Here is a 21,290-nt window from a genome sequence, read left to right as displayed (position 1 = left end):
CTATTTAATCATGCACAGCTCTACGGATTGGCAGTTCTAGATGTTCAGTAACAATGGATATGTAGTGCTCAAAACCAGCCATCGTTACAGGCAAATTGCGTTTTGGATAGCAGGCACCTCAAGCGCATATTAACGCAGCCACGTTGACCGAACATGTAACGAGTTTTGAGAAACATGCACATACATGTACTGTCACCATTCTCAGGCAAAATGCATGATTATGAGTTCCAAAGTGCCTGTAAAGATGGCCAATTTACGCGACCTATCTATAAGCCATGCAGCATGATCAGTGACGTTATCTACCACACAGAAAGATGGCATACCACGCTGTTAAAGCCAGAAACTACTGAAGTCATGTGCATACATGTATATACAAATCACACAGCTGCATTAGAGGTACTTGCACTGTTTATTTGGTATGGTGCCTAACCATGAAGGAAAAAACCAAGCATTGAATGAGAACAAAATTAAATGGTCCTATTTGGGATTAGAACCCATGACCCCTGACACTTGAAACTGGTAGCAGTCTCAAAAAACTGTTAGCATTAATCAGAAAACAAATTGCTAAGCTCAGAAAATGATGTACAGTTTTGTACAATGTATTCATGCAGTTGTTTGCACACATGCAATTTGACGCAAAAATGCAGGGAGCTCTTTTTGGGAAGAAAAAAAAAAAGAGAAAGAAAGCGAAATTTTGAAGCAAAAAAAGATGTTTGACTAAAAGCTGCGGTAGGCACAAGTTACACCCACTCCATGCAATTGCTCACCCTCCCTTCAAGAAAGCTATTCATAACCTGCTTGGAATTAACGGATTGGATGAATTAACAATGACATCATCAGTAAATAATGAATTATTCATGAGTCAATCTGTTATGCATTGCTATCAAGCTATTTATATCCTGCTTGGAGTTAACGGATTAGATAAATTACCAATGACATCATCAGTAAATTATGAATTATTCATGAGTAAATCTGTTATGCATTGCTATCAAGGTATTCATGACCTGCTTGGAGTTATCGGATAGGATGAATTAACAATGACATCATCAGTAAATAATGAATTATTCATGAGACAATCTTTTATGCATTGCTATTATGGACATTTGCAGTCATGGATGAAATGAGCCATTTTTGATTCTTTATTTTCTTTTAATGTAAAGCGGCCATCCAGAATAGTTAATGATCAAAACAAAACAATTCTCTAAATTGTTTTATCACACCCACACATCCCAAATTTCAGTTTTTACATGTAATTTATTTATATTTTAATATAGTCCATACACCGATGAACAAGTAATGCCTCAAGTGAACCACATTTTTTTAGATCAAGTTTTTATTGACACTTCCTGACTTAACAAAACACCTTTGTAGTTTCATCAGAAATAAACTGATTCAAGCTAAAGTTAAGAAACTTTTACCTGTGCTTCGTTGTCCAGTTTCTCCAGAAGTTGCATGAACTTATTGATTTCTTTGAAGGCAGTGTCGATGGAGCAGTTGTAGGTGTAGATATCCGATGAGGAGAGCGCCCTCTGGAGTGTCTCTACTCGCTCCCCGAAAGACTCAAGATCCTTCATCGAAAAATAGAGAAGTCAAAGGTTAGCTATAATTATTGTACGTAAACAAACCAGTCATGGCATACTAAAATCTCAAACTTAGGGGTCTTGTCAAAATTAATCCGGCACAGGAAGTAGGATAACAATTCACCGATGTCAATTCTATGGTATTACATTAAGTTTACATTGCTGTGGCTGGTGCCCAACTCATTTTCTGCTTAGCAAATAAATTTGTCAAGCTGTATTTTCTACTTAACAGCTTTATAAAATTGGAAGGCTTTATAAAGGAGGAAGGCAAGGGAAGATACCACTACCCCAACCTGCAAACCAAACTATGGCTGTGTGTTGACGGTTAATTTTGTAAACCTGTAACCATTTCTGAAACAGTCGATTACACGTATAAACATCCAGTTCATAAACAAAACTTTGAGTAAAAAAAGATTGTTCACACAACTGCACATGAGATCAAAAACATTGCGTCTTCATCAAAGCATTTTTGACTTTGCGCAATCACCCTGGAAATACAGGCCCCAAAATACAACAAAACGACAAAAAATCAAGAAGAAAAAAAATCTCACATGATATGGTAAAAAAAAAATCTTTTTGTTCATCCAGGGTTTCTTAAATTGGTCAAGATTGTTAAATCATGCCTACACATTCTGATCCCTGGTTAAGTTTGAGATTACCTTTGTGATGCTAGCAGACTCCTCCTGAATCCGTGGTCCAAGCCGCTGTTTAGCTAGCGATACTTTCGTCTTAAGATTATTCCAACGCCCCGGGGCAGCATCATACAGCCCCTTGGTGCGATCCGGTAGTGCCTGTGCGTACTTCTTGAGGAGCAGTACGGTGCGGTTCATCGCTGTGAACTGACCGTCCATCTCCTGTTGCTTGGCGGACACCTCGTTAAATATGCGCATCATCTTCATGAAGGATGCGGTGTCGCGCTCCTCACCGGAGATGCTCTCAATCTCGGGCTCGATGCGTTTTAAGAAGGTGTCTAGGTCTGTGAGTAGCTCCGTCACCTTCAAAAAAAAATATAAATTATGAAATTTTAGTGAGAATAATATAGATTCGTGTAGCCCAATTACAAAAAAAATCATGGCACTTAAAATGTTATTACCCCTGGTCACTGGACCCAAGTATATACAGTAGCACACTAAGCTAGCAATCAATCAATCTCAAGAACCATCTTTGCCCTCACGGGTACCCATTTACCCCGTTGCCACCTACCCCTGGGGCTGAAACAAGGTTACCTCCTTCACAGTCCATAAAGATTAAGGCATGGGTAACACCCACTAGGAAGGAGCCTTGCTGGTAGAGCAACAAGTGCTTGCTCAAGGCACTAATGTCACGTCTGGGATTTGAACCCACACTCTGCTGTTGAAGCACTGGAGTTTCATTCGAGAAGTTTTTGTAATTGTTTAATTGTGCTTTTATTTTTCAGTTTTTGTATGCGCTGTGATATAGTTTTCTATGGGGAGCGTTTCTAAATACATGTACCTGTTATTATTATTCAGTTCAGCGAGCTAGACTGCTCGCCCAAGAGCACACCCGAAATAGGACATGTTGCTAATGATATAGGAAGGTACATGTATGCGGAAACACCATGTCATAACAATCACATGGAAGTGTCATGGCCGACCGGTTAATAGCACCAAATTCAAACTCTGGTGTTTCTGATCAGCAGAGTGTGGGTTTGAATTTCCCAGCCGTGACACTTGTGTCCTTATTAAGCAAGACACTTAACCATTGCTTCGTCGTTCGGATGGGACGTAAAGTCGTTGGTGCCATGTATTGTGTAAACGCATGTAAAAGAACCCAGTGCACTTATCGAAAAGAGAGGGGTTCGCCCCGGTGTTCCTTGCTGGATTGGCAGCATATTGCACCACAGCAGCATGTAAAGCATTGTATGTTGTGCAAAGGATTAGGTCTCATAATTCAAACTTCGTCCCACTCACCTTGCAGTAAATACATGGCGCTTTATATCCTTTGGAAAAAGGCACGTTATAAATACAGTAAGTATTATTATTATTTATCTCTAAATGAGTTGAGGTGGTTCTGGATATTTTACCTGATCGGTGAGGTACTTTGTAAAGGTCCACATCCAGCGACTAGCGTAGGTTGTCAGGACTTGTTTGATAGGTTGGAGGTCAACTCGTATCCAACCAACATCCTTGTAGTCAAATATATTCTCAATCTCATCTCTGGCCGTCTAAATTAAACAAACAAAGATATTATAAGTCATCACACAAGCCCGAGTGAAATACGGAAAATATAGTGCTTCTGCGTCCCATATCCAACGAGGCCGAAGAACAGCGCGCACAAAGTTTAGAATGTAATTTTTGCACTGTCTGTATACGGAGCGTGACAAAACGACATTTCACAATACGCACTGTGTAATAAAAACCGGTATATGTTTTTATCCCCCTAATAACAATGGGCAACCAACACAATAACCCTGAGCCAATCAACCACAGGTCTCCTTTCAGGAACAGTGACTGACTCTAAACCTCTGACCCCCTAAAAATAGGCACCCTTCTCTCATATTTCTTCAGTCTCCTGGCGATGACTAGAGCAAGGTAGTCGAAAGAGACCAGCTAAGAACTCACTTCACTGTAGTGAAGTTAGTAATGAACCTCTATAAGCTAAAGTCACAGCCGGTTTTCTACACGATACCTCACCATGCAATGTCTCAAATCCCATGTAATAATATTGAACATTTCATGCGCAAAAAAAACCAAGCACTCTGCTATACACACGAAAGACAACCGAATGGAATAGTACTGGTTTCACCTCGTGGTTATATTATACCATAATACACTCACAGGCATCCAATGTTTTTGTAATATAATATCCTATCTTATTACGTACCCTGTACACGTCGATCTCGGCATCAAACATGTCTAGCGGTGGCACATTGTCATATTCATCAGTATCCTTAGGAGTCAAGAAAAACTTCTCAGCTGTTCCCATCGCCCCTTTTGCTCCGATGCTATACTGGGAAGCAGAACTTGCCCTGTGGATCACAAAGTCAAAAGAAAACGGCAATCAAACAATTTTTCTAAATCAGAATGTTGTTGTCAGATCAATTCGTATCGCGTTTGCATTCGCAGGAAGTATGAACCGGGCTTAAGTCTGATTGTCGGCGTAAGAAACAAATAAGGTATCAAGCAATAAACCACAAGGGAAATGGACTGGGTAACTTGATTTGGTGGTTCAACAAAGATTTTTTTTACTTCAGCGGGATTTGAACCAAAAACCTTCAGACTTACAGTTGTACGTGCCGGTGCTGTACCATTTTAAGTATCTAGCCCTATGTTGGCCAACCCCCTATTTAGAAGCCGTGCAACTGTTAATGCCGAACAAAGATGTTGACAATATAGGGAGACCACCAACTGTTAATGCCGAACAAAGATGTTGACAATATAGGGAGACCACCAACGGTAAATGCCGAACAAAGATGTTGACAATATAGGGAGACCACCAACGGTTAATGCCGAACAAAGATGTTGACAATATAGGGAGACCGCCAATGGTTAATGCCGAACAAAGATGTTGACAATATAGGGAGACCGCCAATGGTTAATGCCGAACAAAGATGTTGACAATATAGGGAGACCACCAACGGTTAATGACCCATGTCATTTAATGTAGCACACCAACAGCTGAATAAGAAGTTTCACAGTTTCACTCTCAAAACCTAAACAAACTTTAATGGAGCTTTTCCTTAATGGTGGACTTGGTTCACGTTGGGTTTCATGCAAACCCAAGGGAACGGCAGTACGGCCCGATGAGCTTTGTAAAAGTGCTCCCTCTAGTATCAAGTAATTGCCAATCCAGAGAGTTAAATCGCGAAACTTTAGAACATAGCAGAATTGATTGGCACTTTCCTGGCAAGTAAGGGCACACAGCCAAGTGGTGATCTAAAGCTAGCTGTATGCGATATGTAGTGTTTGTTTGCATGATAAAGAGGATTAATCAGACGACAGAGTACTCTATGAAAGTTCGACTTGAGTAAAGTCTACTGTAATGGTAGGGTGTCGTGGTCGAGCGTATATAAAGAGCATTAAACTTAAGCTCTGGTGCTTCTGTTCAGCAGAGTTTGGGTTTCGAATCCCGGTCGTGATACTTGTGTCCTTAAGCAAGACACTTAACTATAAATGCTTCTCTCCACCCTGGGGAAGCCGAGTAGCGCATCTGTTGCACAAGGCTGTATACTCCCCATGAAGATAAGATGGTTTGAGGATTGATTTAAGGCCGAGTGATCAGGGGTAATAACGTTGGAAGCGTTTTGAGAAGCCCTTTGGGTGTGAAAAGCGCTATATAAAAACTGGTTATTATTATTACTATTATTATTTAATTGTTACTTACCGTCCGCTCTGAGCTGATCGTAGGGACCTCTCTGAGGCAGCTGATCGCATCCCAGCCGAGGGTCCTAACTTCTCCAAGTCTCTCATGGGATTAGAGCTGAGACGACCGTGGAGGAACTCGTCAAACGTCTCATTGATGTTGTGCATCCATAGGAAGGTATAGTTCTTGAAGAGTTCTAGGAGAGTCTTCAAGAGTGAAAGATTGGGAAAAAATAATATAATTGATTTGATTTTGTTTTGTTTTAATCCAAACGGAACGATCCCATCATCTTGGGGAAGTCTTGCGAAAAAATTGAAATATTATGAACCACAAAGGAAACTGAAAAATTATTTAGGATGAACAAAGAACAAAATTACTAGTGTGGGACCCGAACCAGCGACAAGTCCAGAACAAGCTGGCGCTCTACCAACTGCACCATCTAGCCCCAAATTGGCTTCTGACGACTGTTTACTCCGAACAAATATATTTACAAACAGGGAGGCCTTCAACATAGGGCTAGATAGCTCAGTTGGTAGAGAGTCGGCACGTTAATCCGGAGCGCATTGCCTCAAGTCCTGCTCTAATCAGTTTTTCTTTGTTCTAACCAAAATTATTTAAAACTGTACCAAGTCAGTTTTACTTGTGGTTTATTACTTGATATATAATATCAAAAAATTGCATCCCCTGGCTGCCGCTTCCCAGGTTGTGTCTTAAACTTAGGTGTGATCCCTGGCGCTAATGATTGTAAGGCTTCAGACTGGCACCCCGATCATAGATATTTTACTAAAATAGGGAGACCCCCAACAAAGGGCTAGTTAGCTTTTGGTAGAGTGTCGTCACAATAATCTGGATATCGTTGAAGAGCTTGATTAGAGGGTACATGTACGAGGAAGTTTGAAGACTACTTTGGTTGGATAGGGATGATGCAAACTTCGTTATGGACCGATCCGGCCTATCAATCAAACTGTGCGCGTTCACCCATTTGACCAATCACAGCAATGATTGTGGTCGGACAAACTCTGTCATGCGTGCGCGTATATTTGGCACACGCGGCAGAATCGTGCAGAATGTCATTGGGAGTGCTTGTACACGTGTCTTGCTCACGTGTGCGGTGGGCGGAGCTTAGTGGAAAGCCGGAACGGTCCATTGAAGATAACAACAATATATTTCAATTGAGTGAAATGTTCTTAAATAAACAAGGGCCTAGTTTCACAGAGCTGCTTAACGGCTGATTCTGTGCTTACTGTCCGAGTTTCCATTTCATAGCGCTGCTATCCATAAGCACTCCAAAAGGCATGCTAACCTTCCAGCGCTTACTGTATGAACAAGAATGACCTAACAACGCCAATCCATGGTAAACACGCAAGCTTGCTACCAAATTTTCTTACTAACTCATGCAATACAATAATGCTGAAGCAAATTTGTCTGCTTTAGTTAGCACGAACATTTGCTTACCGTTAAGCAGCGCTATGAAACTGGCCCAAGAATTCTTACAATATCATTGTTTTCATTCCTTACCATGCACTCATCTCCGTTTTCTTTCACAAGTTGTAGAATCTGTTCACATAGGGACTGTACATCTTCATCGACACCAATATAATTCTGGTAGCCACCCTGCATAAACAGACAAAAAGTGTTACAAAAGAACCGTTAGTCATAACTTTTCATACTTGAAATCCCACATCCATAAATGGAATACTGAAAAATATAGCACTTCAGCAGCCCATATTAGAAAGGCAGAAGTTGTATGGTTTGTGCGTAAAGCGCTTTCCACTGTGCTCACCACTGTGGCCCGGGTCCAAATCCTCGCTAGGGCCTTTACGTGAATTGTGCACTGGTTCTCTATGTGCCAAAATCATTTTCTCCAAGCGCTGGTTTTTGGAAAGTGTGAGGCTGGTGTGTATAAGCGCTCACCTCTCACCTCTGTGGTCCTGGTTCGATTCCTGGCCATTTCTTGGTGGGATATCTTACCATAGGACTTTGTCGTATACAATTCCTTCAAAAGGGTATGTACAAAGAAAGTACACAAATAAAACAAATAAGATTTGATAAGGGTATGCTACTATACCTCTGCTTCATGGTTCAGCATCTTGACGACAGAACCTCTGTTCTTAAACTCCTCAAGCCACTGACTGACATTCTCCAGTACGCTGGTCACTGCGGTGCTCTGGTCTAGAGGTGGGGTCACCGATACCACATTCTCGATCAACTCCATTCGAATGGTTAGAATGGGTACTACTGTTCCCTGGGCCTTCAGAGAAATAAACAATAACAATTATGTTAAAAGGAACTGCAGTCGATTTCAACAAGCTCTTCTAGACTTAGAAGTAGACTTAGGACTTAGGACGAGTTAGGTTCTTAAGACTTAAACGTTAGGACGCATTGAAGCCATCCTTAGATAAATTAAAAGTTTGTTCTAAGTTTGTTCCAAGGCGCTGAGGGGAAGTACAATTAAACATAGGAATTGGGACGAGTACATTTTTTAGGACATAAACGTTAAGACGCATTGAACTCATCCTTAGTTAAATTAAAAGTACATTCTAAGGTGCTGAGGGAAAGTTGAGCGGTAAGTAAGCCTGCTGGAACAGGTGAGCTTTAAGGAGTGTCTTGAATGAGGTGAGTGAACTGGCATTTCTGATCTGTGTAGGAAGCTTATTCCACATTTCGGAGCCATAAACAGATAATGATCTCTCTGCAACAGTTGAATAGCGAGTTCTTGGCACAACAAATAGGGAGCAAGATAAACAGAAACTCACCTCGGCCATGTTAGAATGGACCAGAGTGTTGAGCATTGATCTGAGACTCTTAAGCGACGCTTGTTTGAGTCCGTCCAAGACCAAAGCGTCAATGTGGTCCACGTAGTCCTCCCAAGCCGGTGACGCTCGGCTTATCTGCACAGCCTGGAATGAAACGATAATAAACTGTTGAACCATTTGGTGCTTGGCAGAAGGACCCAAATATTTATTACCATACCTCGGCAAATTAATCTCAGGCGTGCAACTCTTACGGCGAAGAAAAACAAGCCGGCAAGTTAACCCATATCCGCCGCGCTACATGAAAATCCGTATGAACAAAAAATGCTACAAACGCCGACCTAAGGATTTTCCCGTAGGAGATTTTTTTCCTATTTCGTTCTTCATCGTTTAACCCTTTTTGCCGTCCATAGACCAGAAATGTATCCCACAATCCTTTGCTTCAATACATGCTACAGTCACACACATGTGAAGCTGAGTTTCATGTAGATTTTGATCAATGTTTTGGCAGGTAAATCACGTTTTTGGCAGTCTAAATATTTAGAGAAAGAGGTAAAAAAGTGCAGTGCATCCACAGAGTACAAAAAAACAAAAAGCAAGCCGCAAATTGGGCCCTTACAGCGTCTAGTGTCCACGTATATACCATTATACAACAAACAATAAAAACACTGCGGAGCCAGACTGTGCACAAAATAGTATAGAAGGTATGCTGTACGAGGAGAGCTTGTGTCCGTGTCTGGACTGTGAAAAGTTTTTGTGTGTAATCTTCCGCGGAGCATCCTACTCAAATTAACTTCATGCAGTGTGATTTTATTTTTACGCAGAGTTTTTCATAACGGCGGGTTTCTATTTCATGAAACAGGGATCAGCAGAAGAGTTGCACGCCTGTTAATCTGGAGCAGTGTTGTAGCCACGGTGGGCGGTGCTGGGCGGGCCTTGCCCAGGACTCACAATGTTTGCCCAGCACTCTGAGCAAAATACATTATGCTGCCCCCAGCACAGATTTCAAATATTGTCCACTTTGCAATGATCTGAGACACAGCTAATGATGAGGAGAATCAAATGTCACAGAGAAAGAACACAGTCAATCCATTCAACTTATTGCCCGGCCGAATAACATGTACAGTTTGGAAACCTGGCCCCACTTCAGCAATAATGGCCCATAATTAAACAAGAATACTTTTGTTGATCCCCTTGCCCTTGGTAGACTTCCAAAAAATTTGATTTATTGCCCACCACTAAAACTGGTCTAGCTACAACCCTGATCTGGAGGTTGCAGGTTCAATTCCCCCTCGGGTCAAATGTTCTTTGTTTGGGTCATTAGCTTACCTCAAATGAGATACTTAGTAAGTAGTGGATTCGTTGTCCACTTGGTTTGACGAGCCTCTCATGGTCTTCATTCAAGCTCCTGCAAAATTTTAATAAAAAATAAAAAATCACAACTTTTAAAGACACTGGACTCGACTCCTCTGGTAATTGTCAAAGACCAGTCTTCTCACTTGGTGTATCTCAACATATGCACAAAATAACAAACCTGTGAAAATGTGAACTCAATTGGTCGTCGAAGTTGCAAGACAATAATGGAAGAAAAAAACACCCTTGTCACAGGAAGTTCTGTGCTTTCAGGTGCTTGATTTCGGCACCTCAAAATCTAATTCTGAGGTCCCGAAATCAACTTCAAGGAAAATTACTTCTTTCTCGAAAAACTACGTTACTTCAGAGGGAGCCGTTTCTCACAATGTTTTATACTATCAATAGCTCTCCGTTGCTCATTACCAAGTAAGTTTTTATGCTAACAATTACTTTGAGTAATTACCAATAGTGTCCAGTTTCTTTAAGGAAAACAAAACAAGGAAAAAAGGGGGGAAACGACAAAGTGACAAACATTAGAGAGAATGAACCTAGTGACAAATTCAGTAATAAGCAAGACATGCAAGATGAAACATTTAATGGGATTTGATATTAAATGCAAATTAAACGTTTGGTATTTGGAACCATTCATTTGTTTTAATCCCATACAAATGTAAATGTACACAATAAAGCATCTGCAATTTGGTCGCGTTTTTGAGATATCACAAAAAATTTGCAGCGAATAAGTCTGTGCAGGAAAAATAATGCCTAATGGGAGAAGCGATTAGCAGTAATGCTTCTCAGTTTCAAATTTTTACATAAACGACTCTTTTGAAATAAATTTTTTCTCAATATACTTACTACAACATACGCTGCTGTAAGCTTCTAAACAAAGGTTATTACCATTAATTGGTCACCAAATGTATACCTTCCCTTAAAACTTCAATCTCTTGAGTCAACTGGGCCCAATTTCGTGGCTCTGCTTGCCATCGAATTCTACGCTAACCTTGCACAGAAGCCAAAATTCGCCGCAAACCCATAAAATTCCCTGCTTCTGTAAGCGCCGATTCTGTGCTTACGGTAAGCAGAGCCTTGAAATTGGGCCCTGATCAGAACAAGGATGGGAGAGCATTCCACATCTTGAGAATGTTTTTGAACTTATAAAACTGAATACAAACCTTTGCCACTCCAGGAGTTTAGCCATGTGATAGCTGGCGTTAGGATCTCTACATGCAAAGACATCAAGGTAGCCGCTAGACCAGGACTGGGCAAGGTCTACCATCTCTTGGCAGTTACTTTGGACGATGGCTAGTGTCCGATGGAGGTCAGCTCCAACAAGGGACGAGGCTAGTTCGATAAAGTCAGCACTCTCTGTGGTCTTCCAGGTGTAATGGGTCAGGCCTTGCTCAAGTAGCTGCAAAGAAATTGAGATCAATTCAATGATACACATGTATGGGATTTGAGGCATTGCTTATTATTTGGTTTGCAGTAACACAATTTGTGTATCAACAATGAACTTACTTGCCAGGTAGAATTTGTTTAGAGAACTGTCTTGCTTTATATTCTACTGCCTTGGAGTAGATTTTGGGGAATTCGGGAGACTTCTCTGTTCTGAAAAGAACTGTCCTGCTTTTTAACTACTACCTGGGCAGAAGGTAGAAAATCGGCCGGTGGATCGGTTTAGTGGATCGAGGGGACTTCTTGTTATTTACTTCACTACCCTGGAGTGAGTTTTTAATTGGTCTCAATTCAATGATATCCTCCATTCTAACCTGCCCTCATTCACTAACTAATTACTTGTTCTCCCTCTTCCCACCTTCGATCCTGTCCAATGCTTCCAACTTCTTGTGATCAAAACATTGGGTTGTCAACTACCTGTTCCTTTCAGAACCAACGCTACTCAAAACAGAATCCACATGATCACAAACCTCTCTTAGTGCATATTCTCAATTCCTACTTAATGTCTTGTGGTAAAAGCAACCCCCTTCCCTCCATCACCCCCCCCCCTCCCCCCATTTTATGATAGGGCTTTTTCTGTGGCAGCCCCTAAGCTTTGGAATGCGCTACCGCTTCACATACGTAGCGAACAGAAACTCGTCTCTTTTAAATGTAAGATAAAAAAACATTTAATACCGCTTTGGAGCTTTTTTTATGTCTTCTTCTATGATCACCTTGGCAGTTAGTTTAGAATTTTAGCATAGATAGGGTAAGAGGCGTCTGTCTCCTGAAAAGGTCAAAACATTACCGATGCCAGCAGAGATAGGCCTATGTAATAAGTAATTAATTAGTTCTCTGTTGGCGGGACAGACGTATCCCCATACTTTTGTCTGGGCACTGGCCTGGTGACCAGTCTTTTTTCTTTGTCTTTTTCTTCCACTCTGTGCTTTTTAAGAAGTGTTCTGCGCCTCTGATCATTTTGTATGTAAGGGGCGCAATATAAATTTTAAATATTATTATTATTATTTGTCTACCTATAAATTGTGTACCCCTTGCTTTTTCTGTGTGCTTTCTGACTCTCCCTCTCTAAGCATGTATTTCAACTTCACTGCTTATGCTGCACTTAGTTCATAAAGTTACCTGTTCATGTTTGTTGTGCTGTCATTTAGCCTTCGAAAAAAACTCTGCCAGGGTTGAAACGTCTGGCAACTAAAAGTTTTTAAAATTTGATTTGTTTGTTTAGAATTTATTCGCATTTTTCATTAAATGACGTTTTGATCATTACGAGTATGAAACTGCAATTGATGACCTCATCACTGAGCAGACAAAAAGTCAAGTTAATCCAGAGGTTAAAGACAAATACCATTCCTATTAATTTTGTAAAAAACTTACATGATCAATCTTTCCAAGTTTCCTTTCAAACAGCGGCCGTTCGAAATCCACCAATGATCTCATGGCCGAGTTATACTTTGACACAATGGTCTCCAGCCGCGCAGCCGTTGTGCGTAACGTAGCGCTGTCGGTGTTTCTTAGAAGGTCTCGCACGGTGTCCTGAAGTTTGATAGTAAACGGTGGCTGCTGTAGATAATGAACTTCCCTGAGAAGGAGGAGTAGCTCGGGATCGAGGTTGACATGGATGATTTGAGGTCGGTAGTCAATCTCAGGGTCATAGTCATCAGCGATCTTTAAAAAGAAATTAAAACAAACCTCTTGATGAATTTGTTTTAATGGAAATAGCTCATCAAATTATTTTAATGAATACATTAAAAAGTCGGAAAGGTATTGCATCTGCTCTACCAGCCAGGCTCCAAGTGGATAATACCCATGACTTCATCCTTAACTGACTGTGAGGGGGGTTAGCCCTGTTTGAGCCCCAGGAGTAGGTGGCAACGTGCCCCTGGTGGCAGTTGATTTGGGTCGATGGCCCAAATCAGTTAAATTAATTCATTCAAACTGATATTTATTTCCATACTTCATGAAAACAGAGTACAAACAATGTTTTTCCTCATCTTGAAGTGGCCGTTCAGCCTTGTGAGTTGGGCGCCATACATCATAAAAAATTTGCTGGCCGAATTCATCAAGTTCATTCCTGATTAAACTATAAAGGTTTTTTTTAAAGGAACACGTTGCCTTGGATCGGTCGAGTTGGTCTTTTGAAAAGCGTTTGAAACCGTTTGTAATGAAATGCATATGGTTAGAAAGATGTTTTAAAAGTAGAATATAATGATCGACATAAACGTGCCTCGAAATTGCATGGTTTTCCTTTTACCTCGTCGACTAACACGGTCGGCCATTTATGGGAGTCAAATGTTTGACTCCCATAAATGGCCGACCGTGTTAGTTCGCGACGTAAAAGGAAAACCGTGCAATTTTGAGTGAAACTTGTGTGGATCATTATATTCTACTTTTAAAACATCTTTCTAACCATATGCATTTCATAACAAACGGTTTCAAACACTTTTTATAGACCAACTCGATGGATCCAAGGCAACATGTTCCTTTAAGTCAGGAAATGCCATTGAAAACTTCTGATGTTGGAGACCTTTGATCTACAACATCTGGTTCATTTGAGACATCTTTTTGTTCTTTAGTGTATTTTGAAGCCATTCAATATTTAAAAATCGAAATTTTGATGAGTGGGTGTTTCAAAATCATTTTGAGAATTAACATTTTTTTTTAACAAAGCCGTGCATGAAACTTGGCCCAGCCGTCGATTTCACCAAACTCTTCCTAACTTAGGATTAATCTTAGGACGAGTTCAGTTCCGTAACCATAGACGTTATAGAACACATTGAACCCATCCTAAGTTACATTAGGACAGGTTACTTGTCCTAACTCGAGATAGGATTAATCCTAGCAGTTTGTGAATTCGGCTGCAGACCCTCGCCGGAGGATTGAACTTTTACTCATCTGTATAGAAACTGAACAGACTGTCTTACCAAGAGAGGCTGTTTTAGCCGATCCCTCAGCTCGTCATGAAGTTGGCACTGCCATTTAGTGATGGCACTCTCCTGGTACTCCTCAAAGTCCTTCATAGTATCAGCAAAGATGTCACGAAGATGCCACCCGGCGTCACCCTCGAGGGAGTGTGGGCTAATTCGCTTCAACTTCTCCATTGGATGCTGGCGTAAAAACAAGATGACCAAACAAATGAAATTATAAACAGTCATCAATTGATCGATCATAAAAATTATATGGCGCTACATGTATATGCCAATGATCATTGCTCATGGCGCCGCACAGTAAGCAGTAAACAGGTGAGGTTTGAGTGGCGTCTTAAAAATATGTATTGTAGGTGATTGTCTGATGTTTTTAGGAAGACATAGACTGGGGGTCACTACAGAAAAGGCCCGGTCACCCCAACTGTGTCTGCTTCTAGGAATGAATAATGCAGATTTGTCCAAACTGGAGCGCAAGTGCTCATTAACCTCTTTACAAATTCTTGAAGGAGGCGATCCTGACCGAGTGAGTTTTTCCTGGAATAATTCTCTGGGGTGATCCTCCGACATCAAATCGACACTACAGTGATTAAAATCACTTTTCTTATAGTCTCAAAGCATCTCAAAGCGTTCCTGACATTATTACCCCTGGGCACTGAGCCATTTATTTCATTGCGAGCTAATCATTCACATAAACTATCTCTGCCCTCACAGGTGTCCATTTTACCCCTGGGTGGAGAGAAGCTTATGGTTAAATGTCTTGCTCAAGGACACAAGTATCATGACCAGGATTCGAACCCACATCCCAATGACTTAACCACCCGAACTTGAGTCTGTTGCTTTTATCCGCTCGGCCACAACACTCCCACCAAATAAAATGAAATGTAATGCAACAAGACAATCAACATAACATACCTGAATTCGTTTCTTCAAGGCCCCTACCCACGTCAGCCGGCTGACCACCGGTGGAAGATTCACATGGTTAGGTGGAGAGTTCCTCTTGGCCAGGAACATAGAGCGGACGGCGATAAGCTCCTGGGTGAAGGAGCTAATCAACTGCTTGTCCTTCTCTCGGAGGTACTCTTGAACCATCTCTCGCCCACTTACTCCTTCGAAGACCTCTAGGAGTCGAAGCTGAGCTCCGATGGTCGGGCATTGCTGGAAGCTTTGATGGAGGACGATGGCAAGACGTCTCTCTAGGTCCTGTTCAATGAACACCAAGAGAAAACATTTTTAAATGTCTGCCACAAGGCTCTAACAGCCTTTGAACCTTTAAACGATATTCATTTCGGAAAGAGTAAGACGTCTCTCCGAGCCTTATTCAAATAACACCAACAGCATATTCACAATTATCATGTGCTAGGCCCAAGGCTCTAACAACCTTTGAACCTTTAAACGATATTCATTTTGGAAAGACGTCTCTCCGAGCCCTAACCAAATAACACCAAGAGCATATTCACAACTATCAAATTTCCTTGGCACTCTTTGTGCGACATTTATTTTGGAAGAGATTTGTAAGCATTCATGAGCCTTGTTCGCATTGGCTTTTTTGGCAGGTAAATTAACCAAGTACAGGGGCAACTTAACAGCTTTAAGTCTAGTGCGAACAGTAGCGGTTTATAAGGTGCTGTGGTGCAATCTATCGATAAGTGTACTGGGTTCTTTTAAGTGCAATGCACAACAAACGAGACATACGACTTTACGTCCCATCCAAAGGATAAAGAAATAAAAAGTGTCTTGCTTAAGGAAATGAGTGTCCAGACTGGGACTTGAACCCACACTCTGCTAAACAGAAACACCCTCATTTTGAGTTTTTTTAGAAGAATTTTCCGTGCTAAGCCATTTTGAGTACTTCTCAAAATCAGTGAATTTCAGCCTCGCTTCTTACCTTGACAATGGACCTGAAATTAAAGAAGGCTTTCTCAAAGGCCTTGCTCTCAGTGATGTCAAGGATGTCCATGACGTTATCCCCAAAGTCTTCCATGGCATCTGAGAACTCCTTGTGGATCTCCCTAACGAGGGCGTCCAGGCTTTTAGTGCCGGCTCCTCCAACCTCCGCTGCCATCTGCAGGAGGTTGAAGTGTCTTGTAGTCTGGACCAGCTCTAGGAGGTCATTACATCTGCAGGAAGCAAATAATAATAGTAACAATTATAATAAATTTTTAAACAGCCCTTTTATGCAAAGCGCTTCTGACATTCTTACCCCAGCCGTCGATTTCACAAAGAGTTAGGACTCATCTTATCTCGAGTTAGGACGAGTAACTCGTCCTAACTTAGGGATTAATCTTAAGGTCTTCATGCTACAGTGCATGGTTGGGACTCGTCCTAAGTCCTAAGATTAGTCTTAAGTTAGGAAGAGTTTTGTGAAATCGACGGCTGGTCACTTGGCCATGTATTTCATTCTTTTTAAAACATCTAAACTCCCTGGGAAGTATACAGCCTGTGCTGCGAGTTGCCGCACTACCAGCTAATCATTCACATAAACCATCTCTGCCCTCACAGGTACCCATTTTACCCTGGGTGGAGAGAAGCAATGGTTGAGTGTCTTGCTCAAGGACACAAGTGTCGCGACCGGAATTCGAACCCACATCACACTATAACTTTACAAAGGCAAATATTTTAATCAGCTTGTTAGAAAATGGAAACTATGGAATGCTTGGTGGCAGCAGACTTACCAAGTAAACGTCAATTGTTAACGCAGTTCTGAGCACTTGCACACAACAAAGAACAATAGATTCACCTGGTAAAGTCTGCTGCCACCTAGCAGCCCAAAAGTCCCCCATCGACATTGAAAGCAAGTTCATACTAAGACAGGTTTGCAGTGACACCACAAGAATACCTCTCTTGACTAGTGTTCTGAACAAAATGGTCGTTAACGACTCAAAGTTCTGATCAGTATGATCTGATCATCTTCAGGAAAATTAACCGCATTCCATGTGAATGCAGGAAGGTTTACATTGTATGTCAGGGAAACCGGACTTAACCTTCTTACAAGACTCAAAGAACATCCACTGCATGAAAAGTGGGGAGATTATGAGAAGTCAGCCATCGTCAAACACTCAGACCACAAACCAAGCTGACTGGAAAGCAGCAGAACACATTGAAGAAAACTTAAATAGATAAACCACAATTTTTTGTGAAAAATTACATTATGAGATACATTAACTTTTCCAAAAAAATATATACTTTCTGCCCCCCCACCCCAAAAATAAAAAAAGAAGAAGAATTATATTCTATTCTACCTTTCCATGAAGCCGTTCATCAAATTAAAGCATGGAGCGTTACGCGGCGGCCATTGTGAGTCTGTCCATTCATCTTCCTGTATAACACCGACATCAGAGGAGCTGGTATCCCGCCATATGCCGTGTGACGATCTTACTCGTTTACGTTGGCTGGTGCTGTAGAGTTTGGTGCTATATAAGACTCCTTTTGGAGGATGCAATGTCCTGATGGAAAGAGGGGAAAAATATAAGTTGTTTACAAACCAGAATGCCCTGTATTTTTGGCCGCGCGAGGGTGCTCTCAAACATATTTGTATCACTTCTAGGGGGTATATTCATTCACACCCAAAACAGTTATTAAAGACAATAGACACTATTGGCAATTGTCAAAGACAAGTCTTCGCATTTGGTGTAACTCAACATATGCATAAAATAACAAACCTGTGAAAATTTGAAGTTGAAGTTGCGAGAAGTTGAAGTTGCGAGATAATAATGAAAGAAAACACACCCTTGTCACACGAAGTTGTGTGCTTTCAGATGCTTGATTTCGAGACCTCAAATTCTAAACTTGAGGTCTCGAAATCAAATTCGTGGAAAGTTACTTCTTTCTCGTAAACTACGTCACTTCAGAGGGAGCCGTTTCTCACAATGTTTTATACTATCAACTTCTCCCCATTACTCATTACCAAGTAAGGTTTTATGCTGATAGTTATTTTGAGTAATAACCAATAGTGTCCACTGTCTTTAAAGGCCGAAACACATTCAATTTTACCAGCCACGAACTTCATATCCACCATGGACATTAAGACCGTTAACGGAGCCTTAATAATCAAACTCTGAAGCAAATTTAAACTACAGCGCAACAAAAGTGACAGAACGCCTATTAAAACTGTGCAGGACGTATCGCGTATAACCCCCAGAAGTGACCAAAATACTAATGAGAGCGCCCTCACTCGGTCAAAATGACATGAATTCCTACTCACTGTGAATGAGTATTTAATATAAATTATCTGTAATTCTAAGTGAAATCACAGAGCATTGTTTTCAGGAGAGTCATAAATATCTGTAATAATTTTCGTCACACTTAGATAAACATTATTTTCGTGATTTTTTGTAACTAATTTTTCAAATACTACAGCACCTCAGCAAGTAATACTTTAAGGAAAGCTTTCTACCATCATTATCTTTAAACCGAGTAAGTTTCAAATAAATCTGTGGGCGTTTTTATTTTGAATCATACAAAAAGTACCCAAACCCTTTAAATTTGCTGTTCTGAGAGTCTTTGGCATTTAGCAACAAGAATTAACAAAGAAATATATAAATAAACCATCCCAATGACAAGACATTGAGGGAATACAGTTTATCAAACGTACATTGCCTCCGCAGTTTCTGAGACTTTCTCAGTGTTGATATCATCAGCTTTGTCCTTTGTGTCTAAGTAAGTTCCTCTGTAAGCTGCGCAGACCTTCAGGGCATCTTTCAGACCAGCATACGACTGCAATAGCAAAATAAAACAAACAATGCTCAATAAAAAAAACATATCAACAGGGCTTGAACTTAGAGGGAAAATCCACAAGAACACAGGGCGTTAATAGATGGAAATTTGCATCGGGATAAAGATTATTAACTTTGGGTTTACTCATATACACCGATGTGTGTAAGCACTGTATACTCAGTACTTTCCCCAGCTCTGTGAAAACAAATCCACAGGCCTCAGGTTGACCTTGCGTCAACAAAAAACAGTCAGCGATTGACTTTTCAGGATCACACTGCGCCTGAGCTAAGACCATCTGGAACTTTGCATACGACCCGAGCGTAACTGCAAGGTTTTTAAGACAATCTGATACAGTCACCGCTGGAATAAAAGTAACAGTCGCAAGGGTAGAACATTTTCAATTCAGACGACAATCCCGACGGTCGGGAATCAATCGCAGGCGCACGATTTCTTAGTTGTTGTGACCTGAGCATATTTTGTAGGCGCGTTGCCGACGGTTTGTTGTGGGCGCAAGAAAATCGTAGGTCGACCTGAGGCCGGCTTTACTTGAGTGAGACTTGAACCTACGACCTTGTAGCCTTTAGCTCAAAATATTTACTGGACCAGAATTTATTTCCCAAGATCAGAATCAAGTTGAGTTGAACAAGCACAGAGAAGATCTATTTCATTAGCGTTTACATTAAAGTGAACTGCAAAACTCTTGAAAGAGAATTGAAAGTTAAATACAAGATTCACAGACAACATTTTTCCACAAAGATGTTATACAATATAAGTTATCACACAAGCGCGAGTGGAATACGGAAAAATATAGCGCTTCTGCGTCCCATATCCAACTCGGCCTTCGGCCTCGTTGGATATGGGACGCAGACGCGCTATATTTTCCGTATAACGTATTTATCTTCAAGCAAACTTGGTGCGTGACATAGAACACACAAGACGCATGGTAGTGATATTAGCCGTGCAATATAGGTTTTTATCACCACTCCATTCTGCGAATCTGATTGGAGGATTAGCGCATACTTGAAGATAATGAGGTGTATTATTTAATTAAAAACACAACACCACTGGGATTGTCCCATTGTGGTTTACTGACCTGATGCTAAATCACAGGTCTCCCCAAGCCTCTAGTCGAGTCTGATTATAAAGTTCTAACGAAAGGCCCAGTCACACCTTGATGTTTTAGCTAGCATATGCAGGCGTATGAAAACTTCTCTAAAAATTACACAAAAACCAGTCACAGTAACTTTCTGCGTGGCAGCGGAAGAACAAGTCCAATGGGAACAAGGCTTAACAGTTTTTGACTAATTACCTGGAGGGTATTTTTAAGGATGTCTTCTCCCACAAGGCTTTGGGCTCGGAGTACTACCTCGTTAGACACAAGCTCCAACAGATTCTGGAACTTATCTGTGTTGTGATAATACCTGGGTACAAACAACAAAACATTATTCTAATTCAAATTCCATTCAATTAAAATCTTAATGCATCATGCCCAGCATGAAAATCTCTATTACTGTTTGCACAATCGCTTTACAATCGTGGTACTTTTTTGTATACACGCACGAACATCGTTCTCTCTCTGGCGACATTCAACAAATGAACAAACTTATCATGTGCATTTTATTTCACAGTCGTCATTTTACCTTGCTCTAAATCATGTTCCGGAAACTGAATATGTATGAAGTATAGTAAAACAAATATAACATGGTTTATTACGGGTGACTAGTCGATGAGCTCCCCTTTGTATTGGAAGTTGACAAACTAGTTCACTCGGCTTCGCCTCAGGAACTAGTTTGTCAACTTCCAATACCTCGGGAGCTAATTTCGACTAGCCACCCTCAAACCATTTTATATTTGTATACATGTACATTATTATTATTAGTTCAACCTCTCTATTACCTGGAGTGAGACCAGACTAGCAGCACAGTGTGGATCAATGGAGGGAAGGTCCGTAGCATGTCTCTCGGAGTAAAGGAATGATGGAGTTTCTCAAACCAGGGAAGCAGGGTACCGAGGAATCGAAGGTTCTCATTGGTCTCTGCAAGAGCCTACAAAAACAAAATGGAGGTTTAGTTTTTGGTTTTAAGGAATGTTATTGAATTGGTAAGAAACAAAATGGTTTACATTTAACTTACACGGTCTAGTGATGATGATAGTAGAAAACATCCCTTGAAATATTTCTGATGAAATGTCAT

General features: G+C 40.9%; 1 protein-coding gene across 1 annotated transcript in view; it reads right to left on the bottom strand.

The window, feature by feature from the left end:
• Positions 1 to 21,071, bottom strand: part of LOC117301820 (dynein beta chain, flagellar outer arm-like) — a 106,591-nt gene extending 85,520 nt beyond the window's left edge. Inside the window, exons 1-18 of the mRNA XM_033785820.1 lie at positions 20,995 to 21,071; positions 20,408 to 20,519; positions 18,977 to 19,098; positions 17,625 to 17,828; positions 16,271 to 16,502; positions 15,298 to 15,585; positions 14,383 to 14,565; positions 12,836 to 13,126; positions 11,185 to 11,420; positions 9,986 to 10,064; positions 8,660 to 8,803; positions 7,972 to 8,154; positions 7,422 to 7,517; positions 5,925 to 6,109; positions 4,425 to 4,569; positions 3,625 to 3,765; positions 2,240 to 2,575; positions 1,419 to 1,568 (exon numbers count right to left, since the gene is read on the bottom strand). Coding sequence (XP_033641711.1) covers positions 1,419 to 1,568; positions 2,240 to 2,575; positions 3,625 to 3,765; positions 4,425 to 4,569; positions 5,925 to 6,109; positions 7,422 to 7,517; positions 7,972 to 8,154; positions 8,660 to 8,803; positions 9,986 to 10,064; positions 11,185 to 11,420; positions 12,836 to 13,126; positions 14,383 to 14,565; positions 15,298 to 15,585; positions 16,271 to 16,502; positions 17,625 to 17,828; positions 18,977 to 19,098; positions 20,408 to 20,519; positions 20,995 to 21,053 — 3,186 coding nt within the window. The 5' untranslated portion in view covers positions 21,054 to 21,071. The remainder of the gene's footprint in view (positions 1 to 1,418; positions 1,569 to 2,239; positions 2,576 to 3,624; positions 3,766 to 4,424; positions 4,570 to 5,924; positions 6,110 to 7,421; positions 7,518 to 7,971; positions 8,155 to 8,659; positions 8,804 to 9,985; positions 10,065 to 11,184; positions 11,421 to 12,835; positions 13,127 to 14,382; positions 14,566 to 15,297; positions 15,586 to 16,270; positions 16,503 to 17,624; positions 17,829 to 18,976; positions 19,099 to 20,407; positions 20,520 to 20,994) is intronic.
• Between the last annotated feature and the right edge of the window lie 219 nt (positions 21,072 to 21,290).

Source organism: Asterias rubens, chromosome 17 (assembly GCF_902459465.1).
Source record: "Asterias rubens chromosome 17, eAstRub1.3, whole genome shotgun sequence".
In the NCBI taxonomy this organism is placed as follows: Eukaryota; Metazoa; Echinodermata; class Asteroidea; order Forcipulatida; family Asteriidae; genus Asterias; species Asterias rubens.
Note: the sequence above shows the minus strand (reverse complement) of the source record. Positions and strands in the feature narration are given on the sequence as shown.